This window comes from Musca autumnalis, unplaced genomic scaffold (assembly GCF_047663935.1).
Source record: "Musca autumnalis isolate F117 unplaced genomic scaffold, ASM4766393v1 scaffold_5, whole genome shotgun sequence".
Classification (NCBI taxonomy): domain Eukaryota; kingdom Metazoa; phylum Arthropoda; class Insecta; order Diptera; family Muscidae; genus Musca; species Musca autumnalis.
The window spans coordinates 116,658,795-116,671,278 of NW_027412088.1; the positions used below are offsets into that span (position 1 = coordinate 116,658,795).

General features: G+C 35.0%; 1 protein-coding gene across 1 annotated transcript; it reads left to right on the forward strand.

Annotated features, from left to right (window-relative positions):
- The first annotated feature begins 841 nt into the window (after window positions 1–841).
- PIG-O (phosphatidylinositol glycan anchor biosynthesis class O) lies at window positions 842–11,173 on the forward strand. The gene is made up of 6 exons (XM_073989660.1): window positions 842–1,132; window positions 1,205–1,848; window positions 1,904–2,087; window positions 8,488–10,102; window positions 10,167–10,651; window positions 10,714–11,173. The coding sequence occupies exons 1-6, from the start codon at window positions 980–982 to the stop codon at window positions 10,906–10,908; spliced, it is 3,276 nt and encodes a 1,091-aa protein (XP_073845761.1). The 5' UTR covers window positions 842–979; the 3' UTR covers window positions 10,909–11,173.
- Window positions 11,174–12,484: the final 1,311 nt, after the last annotated feature.

Genomic DNA, 12,484 nt, shown 5'->3' on the forward strand with positions numbered 1-12,484 from the left:
CAATTATTGTAAAGAAAATTATTTGTATCTATGAATGAAAAAGGTTTCATATTTTTTAATCGCGGTTTTGTGTTTTAAACGGGATTTCGGTCATAACGTATTTGTGGTAGTATGGTGAAATATTTTAGTACGTTACGTAAAGGCGTAAAAGTTATGTTGAAATTGATTTGTTTTATTTTATATACAGTCGTAACCGCCATATTGATAATACCGTTTCAAAAGTCGGTAGGAAGGTGAATATTTTTTACGTCGCGTCGTGTGTTATGCTAATGCTAAGTTTACATTTACGAAATCCACTCGATTTCATCTGTCAATTCCATACCTCAAACGTCAAATGAAATCTCATTTGAAATCCATTGGATTTCATTTGACGTTTAACCTAGTCCCGGTCCACTAGAGTTATTTCATTGAAAAAATTACATGAAATTATGCGTCTCTAGATCGACCTTCATGGTAGAGTAAAATCATAAAATCGCTGTAGTGGGGAATTCGATTTAAGAACACCTAATTTCATGAAAATTTTTAATGAAATTCACGCTAGTGTGGGCCGGGACCTATGGATTTGACAGATGAAATTGAGTGGATTTCGTAAATGTAAACTAGCGATGCTCGCCCTCATACTTAAAAGTGTAAACAAATCACACATATTCTCTCTTTATTTTTGATTTACCATTGTTTAGCAATGGAAAGAGTATCTTACCACTACTAATACACCAACTTTTCTGAGCATCAATGATGTAAACATAGCATTAGTTACAGCTGTATATGCTCGCTACGAAAATGATAGAATCTCAAGGAATCTAGAGAACCAGGTACGAAAATTGAGGGAACAACAAAGAATAAAGAAAACTGCTGATGTATTCGAAAAAGAACAGAGAACATATGTAATGACGCAAAAACTCGATTTACACATCTCTCTCAATAAGAAGAAAGTGTTTGGGAAGAGTGATTTTGGTTTACAATTTATAAAGTTTGAAATATGAAGTTTGCCTTAAGCTATGCGTTGATGCTTGCATGGGTTGCATATCTAATTTCATCCGGTGTATATTTGTTCTCTCGAGGATTCCTACTATCTCGTGTTTCCAAGTCTGATGTTAGTAGTTGCCGGCATTTGTCAATAGATCCAAATGACGTAAGTCAAGTAGTCTATTTGTTTACATTAATTAATTCCAACTATTAAGCTAATTTAATGTCGTTTTTGTAGGAATACTACTTAACAGAAGCTGTCGTCAGCGAGATCTTCAAAGATGTCAATGCCTCATCTAATTTGTGCCTTCCACCAAAATCAAAAGTAATTATTTTGTTAATTGATGCCCTCAAATACGACTTCGGAGTTTACAAGGAAAATGTAACACAACCACTGCCGTATGAGAATAAATTGAGTGTGTTGAGAAACTTAATTACAAGTGAACCGCAACATGCACGTCTAATGCGGTTCAAAGCTGACCCACCTACTACAACATTACAACGTTTGAAGGGACTAACCACAGGAAGCCTACCAACATTCGTTGATGTTGGGTCGAATTTCGCTTCCCCGGAAATAAATGAGGATAATATAATTGATCAGATGGTAAAGAATCGGTTGCCAATTGTTTTCATGGGTGATAGCACATGGACCGATTTATATCCCAATCGTTTCAAACGTTCATACTCCTATCCAAGTTTTGATATCTTCGATTTGGATACCATTGATCGCAAAATCGAAAATCATTTGCCAAAAGAAATGCAAAGGGACGATTGGCAGGTTTTGATTGCACATTTCTTGGGGGTAGATCATTGTGGACACAAACATGGTCCCCTTCATGAGGAAATGGCTCGAAAACTTAACGAAATGAATGATGTTATCAGGTAGATATTATTTTAAGAGATCTAGAACAAATTAAAACATTTATTATATTTTTAGAAACGTCGTATCTCAGATGAGTGATGACACAACCCTTCTTGTGATGGGTGATCATGGCATGACTATATCGGGTGATCATGGTGGAGATTCAAATGATGAAACCAATGCCCTTCTATTTGCCTACACTAAAAAGGCCAAGTTTCTAAGTGCTGAATATGGTTCCGATATTGAAGTTATGCAGCAGGTAATCTCTAAACCGATAAGATAAGTAAGACGCATAATACGTAACAGATTTGTTTTAGGCATATTTTCTTATTTACCGCGTTGTGTTATCTCCCGTGTTTTTACAGTTTGTCTAACGTGGTCTGTATTTATCACGTTTTCGTCTCTGTACTCGTATATGATAACATTCTAAACTACAATACTCTTATGAAGCACGTTTCTAATATATACTTATAAAAGAGTTGAGTAATGATGACTGACTGACTGATAATCAACGCCCAGGCTAAACGGCTGAAGCTAGAATCTAGAGGGTGAGGGTCACTCTTGATCCGAAGGTGTCAGATAAGGCTGGGTTTTTGGAAATTCGAACTAGAAGGGTACGAAAAGTACTAGAAGGTACTAAATATGGTTTGTATTTGTATTTGGCAAACGGCTAGAGCTAGAATCCTGAAGTTCGGAATGAGAGTCACTGATGGAGAGTTAGAAAGGTGTACTAAAGGGTTTTTGGATATTCGACCTATAAGTGTACGAAAAGTACTAAAAAGTTACTAAATTTAGTACCAATTGTACGAAAAGTACACGGTTATAGCTAGAATCTTGAAATTTGGTATAGGAATAAAGGATGGAGAGTGATGCTGATATAAGAATACGGTTTTGGAAATTCGTACTTATGTGTACGAAAAGTACTAAATTTGGTACAATTTTGATTGGGATGAAATGATAGTGCTGAATGAATGAACGGATAGAGCTATAAACCTGAAATTTGAATTTTAGATTACTGTTGGAGTGTAAGATTGAGATATGAAGGAATTTTTGAAAATTCGTACATATGTGTACGAAAAATACTAAGTAGTACTAAATTTGGTACAATGTGGATTTCGTTGAAGGGATATAGCTGAAAACCTGCAATTTGGAATTAAATTTGAAAATTTGTACTTATGGGTACGAAAAGTACTAAATTTGGTACAATTCAGATTTGGGAGAACGAATAGATCTTGAAATTTTGAAATAAAATTACCGAAGACCGATTTCAAATAGGAACGTATAGCGCTTGAATCCAGAAATTTTACATTATGATTATGGTTGGCATGTAAGATTGAGGAAATTTTGAAAATTCGTACTTATGGTTAAAAAAAGTACTAAATTTGGTACAATTTGGATTTGGTTAAATGGATAGAGCTGGAATTCTGAAATTTTGAAAAAAGATTACCGAAGACCGATTTCAAATAGCAACCAGTGACTGTCGCTGATTTTCATTAGGGTCAGCTCTGTCGATGATTGCCACTTGAAGGACTTCATCATTCGCCACTGTGGCCGGTCTATCGTATGGCTTTTTGCGCTCTTGACCGTGCGCCTTGGAGTTAACTTTTCTAGAGGAGGTGGATGTCTTTTCCGTACTCAGTTGCTTCTCCTTGGTAGTACGTTCAACGGCAGCTAGTTCTTTTTACTACGATAACAATTTTTCCTTTATGATATTGAAAAAAAAAATAGTAAAATATGTAGTTTCTTGCAGTTCTGGAACAGACCATTGATTTAAAGGTATACAAATAATCTCTTAAAAATTCTATTAATTTTTGTTGCCAAAATAATTTTTAAAAACTAATGTTTTTGTTTTTCATAATACCGATTAGGCGTAAAAAATATGTCAATATACGAATGTAAATATGTAATAATACGCAATAATATGTAAAAATCAAGAAAAATATTCGAAATTATCTTTTTGATTTTGTTTTTAAAAATATGCAAAACACGAAAGCGATTATTAGGAATAAATAAAACTAGCGATATACTCGTTAAACCCCTAACTCAAATTATTCCGAAAGTATATCAACATACAATTTTAAAATTCTTTAACAACTTAAAAAGTTCCTATTATTTTATACACAAAAAGTATGTTTGCCTAATAATTAAAAAAATTCTTACACCAGTTCGCACATTTTGCAGAAAATGTACTTATTAGTACCACACAACGTTTGACTCCATTCACTTAAAAAATCCATAAATTAATGCATGGTTGTTGAATTAGGAGAGTTGTGCGTTTACTAACCTAATTCAAAAACCGTGAATTCAATGCAAATATGCATTTTGTATTATAAAACAAAATTACAGCTCCAAAAGTATGCTATAATAATTTGTTGTAACTAATTTCGAAATTTCTTCTCTCTTTTCTTGCTGTTCCCACGTCGTTGAGAATCTGGAAAGCGTGGGAATTGGAAATTTTCTCCCATGGGAATGTTCAAAATAGGGCTGAATGTTTTCTTAGCTGACTTTACCATCTTCCTGTTAAGACAAGCATTTCCAACCGCTTCACCTTTGCTTTTTGGAACAGAATCGGGCTTTGAGGCAGAGTCTTCACCGGTCGATCACCCTTATGGGTGCCCGTTGGTTTGGGGTGCACTCAATAGCCTTTTCCATTACCTTATGGCTCGGGCTAGGCTTCGGAACAGATTGCGGCTTAGCACATTTGCCAGGGGCAGCGGGAGGAAGATCCTTTCCACCTGGAGCTCGCGATGAAATTTACGTGGGTAAGTTCTCTCGAACTTACTTATAAATTTCAGCTTACCCCTGATGAGGTGGTCCTCCCTCTCCGAATGCATGTTCGCATCTCGCCCTACGAACTTGCGGAGATAAGATACGGCACGTCTGTAGTGCTTCGCATCAGATGCTTCTCGTGCAGATACATTCTTTGAGCCGCTGTCTCGTTAGATTCCCCGTCGTCGGACACCGTTTCAGTAGCCGTCTGCCTTTGAAGCTTATTGTCGGCATGTGCCGACACAGGACCTGTCGGAATCAGACTTGCCTTCGGTTGGACATCAAGGTCCATACCCCCTTCGTTAGAGCCACAGCAATCTTCCTGAGTTGACTTGGCCGGAATCACCGTGGTGTCCAGCTCATCATCAGTCAGGGTTAGATTGAGTAGCAATTCCTCCGGGAGTATGTCCTCACTATGCTCATCCGGGACAAGACTATCCAGCTGGTCGAGGAGTTCCCTACTCTGCCTCTCTAGACTGTCGTGAATAGTTTCGAGGGTCCCGTGCAGGTCGTCCCCGGTCCTGTCTGCCGTAGACTTCCATTTGGATTACCGGGTCGTCATCTAATTTGGGGGGTAAAGTTGATGTACTTGTAGCGAGTACAGCTGTAGGTGCCAATCACATGATTTCGACGAGACATGGCTTGTGGTCTCACCAACGCATGCAGCCGGTACTGGGTTATTAACTCCCTGCACGGTAACTTTATTTCTCCTATTCTTTCTACCTATTTTAGTTAATTTGTTTAAGGAAACTACCCTGATCCAATTTTTGGTCCACGAGGGGTCCGAAACCCCCAAGGTTTCCACGATGTGCGGGGCCAGGTTCGGCTTTGGTTACCCTAGGTCGGCTCCGACTCCACACATCGTAGAGACACCCTTCCCATCCGCCACCCGGGAAGACACGCCTAGTAGGTGAATGGCAAACTCCCATAGGAAAGAACAAAAAACTTCGGGTTTATGCAGTTGCTTTAACATTACCACTACGAGAATGTTTGGGCCCAAACATTGCTCATCTTTAATTCTGTTTGTGCCTTTTTAATTGAGATAACTTTTATTGTTGGCGTTTTTTATTGTTGGACTGCAGAATTGGCTATAATATAAACATGGCCTTACAGATATGTAAATGAGAAATTGATTTATTAATATATTATTTTTACCGGCAGTTTATATAAAAGTAATCTCACATCTTTGTGTTTATTTCAGCTTGAGTCCATATTTTGTTGTAATTCAATTGTTTGAATAGCAACAAAATATTTTAAAGTGGATATGAAATTGATTAGTTGCGGGCGAAGGGTAGGGAATACTATAGTTTCAGTTGTCACCAAACAACTTCATCAGTTCCCTTTTTCGCCGACTCTGTATCGATAAACAGGTCAATAAAGCCATCTAGCAAATTAAATAAAATGAGAAATTTGCTGCATGGCCCTAAAGCTGTTTACCCTACAATTTGAGTCGAACTAAAGAATTTCATATCCACCACTGCTTTTATGTCGTCTTTGCTTCGCAAAGAATACGAACATAGGAATGTTGCTTCAATAAGCGGGGGTAAAAACAACAACTCGCCCGCAACTAATCAATTTCATATCCACTTTAAAATATTTTATTGTTATTCAAACAATTGAATTACAACAAAATATGGACTCAAGCTGAAATAAACACAAAGATGTGAGATTACTTTTATATAAACTGCCGGTAAAAATAATATATTAATAAATCAATTTCTCATTTACATATCTGTAAGGCCATGTTTATATTATAGCCTTTTGCAGGGTTAACCTTCTTTATGAGGATTTGTTTGACGTATATGTAATAGAATTGACATTTAAAACCCAGTGGGTTTGTTAAATCCGGTTTTATATAAACGTACTATAATTTTCTAAACGTTAAAACGTATCAGAAGCGTTCATTGATATATTCACAAATTTTATTTTGTTATTTATATCAGGAATATTGTCAATTATTTCATATTCCATTTCAGAAAAAAAGGATAAATTTTTTTCGCGCTACATCAACGATTTTTGATATGTAGGTTAAGAAAAAGATTCCCAGTACGAATCTGATCGCGAGCCAATTTTTGGTTGTTGCGGACAAAAGTTATGGCGCTTTTATTTCTCTTTTTAAGAAAGAAAATATTATAAAAACGCTAATTATTTTAATGAGCACAATTGTTACAAAAAAGTTCTCTCGAAGTGACTTCAGCGAGTAGATTGCATAATACCTGCAAAATGTTACACAGAATTCGCGGAATGTACATAAAATTGCTAAATTATTGAATATAAGTCTACTTTTTTCAAAATTAAAGCCCATTTAGTGGTCATATAATTACATAAAAAATTGTTGTGGATCCAAACTTCACGGCGTATCAAATGAGACTGCAATCATACAGATTGGTGTTATAGTTTGTTACATCCAAAATAAGCACATATTTTGGTCAAAAAATAATTTTTTGTTTGAAAAAATATTTGTTTCACATGCATTATGTAGTAGAAAATATTGTAAAAATTATAGGAATATTTCCTTCATTTTGCTTAAATCTCCTAACAAAATAGACGGATTTTGCTTTATTGACATTCATATTAAAGCTTTCCCATTAGGGAAGCTAATTGGCTTAATGAGGATATATGTCAAAGCTTCTGAAATGGAAATATAGGTCAAATAACCCATTTTTATTTATATGCATTGTAAAATACGTGTAAATCGCGTAATTATCAAAATCATTTTGTCCGCATGTGATTTTCATGTACAGCAAGACCATATCTGTTAATTTGTATATATTTTTTGAAATTTAATTTGGAGCCTAAGATGTAGCATCAGCTGCATCTTAGCATTAAAATACCTATAAAATATCGCTAATTTGCGCAAAGTGCATACAATTTTTGTCCGCATCCGATTTCAATGTCCACCATGAGAATCTACATCGATATATATCTATTTCAAGGCGATCAATTAAGAACCGTGGATGTAGCATCACACACTATTTTTTGGGATAAAATGAATGTAGCTCCCTTATTAGTGAAGTTTTCAAAACTCTGTTTCCGCTAAAACGAAGATGCTGTATTAGTTGTTTCATTGCAGTGGAAACGAACCGCAGAAAACGCGATAAACTACGCGATATTTCCAAAAACAATTTTAGGTGATTTTTCTACTTTGGACTTTCTTGTAAATCGCGTTTTAGTGTATGGATTTTCACGGTGAATGATTTATTAGATCCGGAACGTAAAAAACTAAAATGTGCAATCAAGTACGAGGAAATCGAATGACAATTGTAAAAATTAGACCCGAAAAATATGATTTTTAGAAAAATGTTCGCACAAAATTTCCGTATTTGGATGCAGATTTCTATGAAGCTGTGTAGACTACATTCACTACACATATATCACATAACTCAGAATCGCGAGTTCTACAATCCTATATACGATTTTTTGTAAAACCTGTTTGCGGAATGAAATTAGAAGAAAATGTCAAAAAACACTGTAAAACTGGCTTCAAAATGTCAGCATCATTTAATGGTAGAAGCAGTTCAAATTTTTAAAAGTAATACATTAGTGAGTTGATCCTTATTTAGTTTGCTTCTACTTTTACTTTGACAGGAAATTCGAGAGAAGTGTGGTTTACTCACAAATCGAGAGAAAACAAAAAAAGGCATGGTGGCTTCAACACATTTTTACCCATTTTTTAACATAAATATAGCCACAGCTTCCACACAAATTATATTTTAAGGCCAATATTTTTTGCCACGTCCAACAACATTTCATTTTATCCAAAAATATTTAATTTGTATAATATAGAACCACAAGTCGCGCATTCTAAAAGGGTAAACCTTGGCTTCAGCTATATTAAATTTTCAAAAATATTGGTGATATGTATATTAATTATCCAATTTCTCTTTTAGATTGATCTGGTACCTACACTTGCAACAATTCTCGGCATACCAATTCCGTATTCAAATTTGGGCTTAATCAATTTTAATATTGTTCCTGATGTCGTCGTTCCTCATATGACGAAATTGCAAACTCTAGTCTTGCATGCATGGCAAAACGCCCAACAAATCTACACATACTTTTACAATTATGCTGTTGAGAATAAGCGAAGTTTTAATGTGGAACAAATGGATCGCATGGATACTGAATTTATATTGTTGACACACCGCGTCAAATCGATATATAACGAAGCTGCGTTTAAATCATTTATTGGAGATCTGAATGCACATCTTAGACAAATACTGAGTACATGCCGCGAGTTGTGGGTCAAATTCGATGCTACGCAAATGTCTCAAGGACTTTTGGTCACATTCTTTTCAGTGTTCTTCTCATTCGTGCTAATTACTAATACACCAGCTGCTAAATTATCAAATATCTTCACAATTAAGGAAATGGGTTACACCTATTTGTTAAATTTTGCCGCTGGCGTTTTTGGTTATCGTTACTATAGGAATTTTTCCTTCAAAACAGAAGAACATGCAATAATATTTTTTACAAATGTGATAAGTACACTGATACTTGTATTTCATATGGTACAAAATTGGAACATTATTGCAACCAGTTGGTCTAAAGTAAAACGATTCGTGAATATGCCGACACGTGCCATACTTATCATATTGATGTCAATCTGCTATTCTAATAGCTTTGTGGTCAACGAGGGTCGCGTATTATCCTACTTGCTTGTATGCGTAATTATACTAGTGGCATACGAATTGTTGCAGAAGAGTATACGGGTCGACTTTAGAACAAAATTCAAACCACAGCAGTTTTTGAAATCAACAGCTTTTAAACTGCTGTTGGCCAGCATTTTAGCAGTATCTTTAATACGTTTTGCTACCACATTTTTCCGCTGTCGTGAAGAACAAGGAAACTGTATGGATTTTACTAACAACAACTCTTCGGTAGGAGGATTCTCCTTAAAAAGGCCCTCTGGAGCAAAATCGTATATTCTTTCTATTGTAATCGTCGTCCTATACACTACACTTAGCCGAATTTATTTGCGATCTTGTGGTAATTTGACTGGATATGCGGTAAATGTATTAATGGCTCGCTATGGCCCGACAATTGCTAGCATTTGTGCAGGAGGGCACATTCTTCTATCCAACAGCGCTATAAAGAATATCGATCGCACCCATATTGATATGATGGCGTTGGTGGTATACGCTTTGTTTGTTATTCAAATTATTGTAGTTACTATTTCACCTTTAATGGTGTATGTCCTGCCACAAAAAAACAAATCAACAATTAGCGTGAGCCAATCGGAGAACGTTATTCCGGAAATATTTAAGAAGATGAAAAGTTTGTACCATGGAGACGATGCAGAACGACGCAACGATATTCCAGTTGTTTATGGCCTAGCGACAATTTATTCTTCAGTTCTGATATCATTTGGCACATTTCTAACCATGGTCATGGTTATACTTCTGGAGCCGAAGTCGTGCTCTGGTGTTGTTGTATGTATAGCAGTGGCTGCCATAATGTTATCATTACATGCAGTCTTGCGGTATAGAACGGCAGTTAGCTTTGGTAAGTGGATAAAATCGTATATAGAGAAACTCATTAATACAAATTCGTTTAACACATTTTATAGAAACTTGCCTGCAACCAACATTTACTGCTATTGTTGGGTGGTTTTTATTGGGACATTTTTGCTTCTTCGCCACATCACATCAGACAACATTATCGCAGATTGATTGGCGCGCTGCGTTTGTTGGCCGTACTACGAACATTGGGCAGTCACATTTCATATCTGGAATATTAGTTATCCTCAATACCTTCTGTGGGCACATCTTGTTCTCCTGCATGTATGGTCTACTGTCCACACAGACATTCTCAATTTTCGCCTTATTTCCCACTTTAATAAAAACAAATGCAAATCGAGAACGCAAGTTGGATAGCAACAATTCAGCAAAACCGTCATCATCCACATATGATCGTTCGTTTAGTGAAATTTCCAACGAATGTGTTGGTTTCGATATGACACGTGGCGAGTTGGTTTTATTCGAAAACGAACAGATATTTGTCGGAACTCTATTCAAACTCGCAGTTCAACTATACATTTTACAGGGTGCTAAGGTACACATTTACATTTAAAACATTTTAATAAAATGATATGAAATTGGCTCTTATTTTTGTAGATGTTCTGTGCTATGTTAGCATGTACCATTCACTGCCGCCATCTAATGGTATGGAAAATTTTTGCTCCTCGTTTTATTTATGAAAGTATAGCAACATTTGTCTCAATGCCTGCTATTATTGTCGGATTTTTGCTGGTACTTCGCATACACAAAGGTGTCGACAGATTAATATCTAAAATTAACAAGAACAAGTAGTTATAAAATTATGCATAAATAGGTAATTTTTTGTCCTATATTTGGATGTATATCGTACATATTTATTGAAAATTAAAATTAGTTAACTACGTATTTCAATTCTTGACATGTGCATTTGATTCTCTTGTTTATAAAGACTCTACAAGTATAGTATTTTCTCAGTTGAATTTAATTATTTTTGTTGTATCATTTTGTATAATTTTAGCATTTAATCCTTGTACTTTTTAAATAAAACGAAAAATTGTATTATGCTAAATACAACGCATTTAATAGAATTTTTTTTAATAATTAATTCCTTTCTTAATTGAAATGTTCAAGGCTGGAATTTGTTCCATATTCTGCACAATTATAAACATAATCTCACTGAGTTTTTTATTATCAATTTCAATTTATTTTCATAAATGGGAACCTAGCCCATAGGGCCAAGAGCGGTCCCAAAAGCTACAAAACATACACTACTCCACAAGCTTAAAAGTGACAATACATTAAATTTAATAGTCTTAAAATTCATTAACAGGATGTAATTAAAGAAAATATAAAGATATGTTTAGTAAATCAGCTAAGCAATATTATAAATAAGGAACATAAACAATCATAACAAAAATGTGTACTAGTCAGAAAACTATTAATCTTCAAAATCACTCCGATTGAAATATTCAAATAACTTCCTTTTATAACAGATTAAGGAACCACGAATGTCTTAAGATATTGCGGTAAACTATTAAACACAGGTGCAACCCGTACGAAAAAGGATTTTTCCAACAAAGGGGTCAAAAGCGGTACATGAATTTGTGTATTCCTGACAGATCTACTAAACACAAATAACATTAAAACAGAGGAAGGGGCTTGGATTTTTATCATCGTAAAAAAACGACATGCACCTAATATTCAGAAAAGCATCAAACGAACTACCAAGTAGTTCTTCTACATACGGAGTCATGTCAAAGAGAAATCAACAGAAACAACATTACACGAGATTGTTTATATAGAAAATATTTGGACGAATCGAATAACTTGGCCGCATTTATACAGGCATGTCACATAAACCAATTCCGAGCGAAAGTGGAATTGATTCCGAGCTTCTTCAGAAACCGAAAAACGAAAATTTTTTCGGAATGAATGCTTTCCAAGTTGAATTGTATTTTTTGGAAATATGTACAGTGAGTGTCAAAAATATTCGGTTTTCAATTTCACCAATAATAACACCTCACTATTTTAGAACCCCATACCCAATATTCAAAAAACCAAATACTTAAAAAAATGTTGGTCCTGTGGCAATTAAAAAATGTATGTAACATGGATCCATGGCAAACCTATAAGCGAGAATAACAAAGAAGAAGTTGTTACCCTGTTTTCTATGCGTCAAAAATATTCGGTTTTTGTAACTTTTGTTAAATATTTTGGCAAAAAACCGGTCAATATCGAAATTTTTCTGCAATTTGAGTATAAATTCCAATAATTGCGAACCGAATCTTTGTTCCTGAGTGCAAAAATATTATATTTCATGGCAAATTATTAAAATTTAGGGCTAAGGAAAAACGCTATCCTAGAAAAGAGAAAATTGTTTATATTTCTT

Excerpts from the sequence above, each read along its gene's own strand:
- PIG-O (XM_073989660.1), top strand. The coding sequence starts at position 980 with ATGAAGTTTGCCTTAAGCTATGCGTTGATGCTTGCATGGGTTGCATAT. Across the intron at positions 1,133-1,204 it reads TGTCAATAGATCCAAATGAC|GAATACTACTTAACAGAAGC; the intron begins GTAAGTCAAGTA and ends TCGTTTTTGTAG. Across the intron at positions 10,652-10,713 it reads ACATTTTACAGGGTGCTAAG|ATGTTCTGTGCTATGTTAGC; the intron begins GTACACATTTAC and ends TTATTTTTGTAG.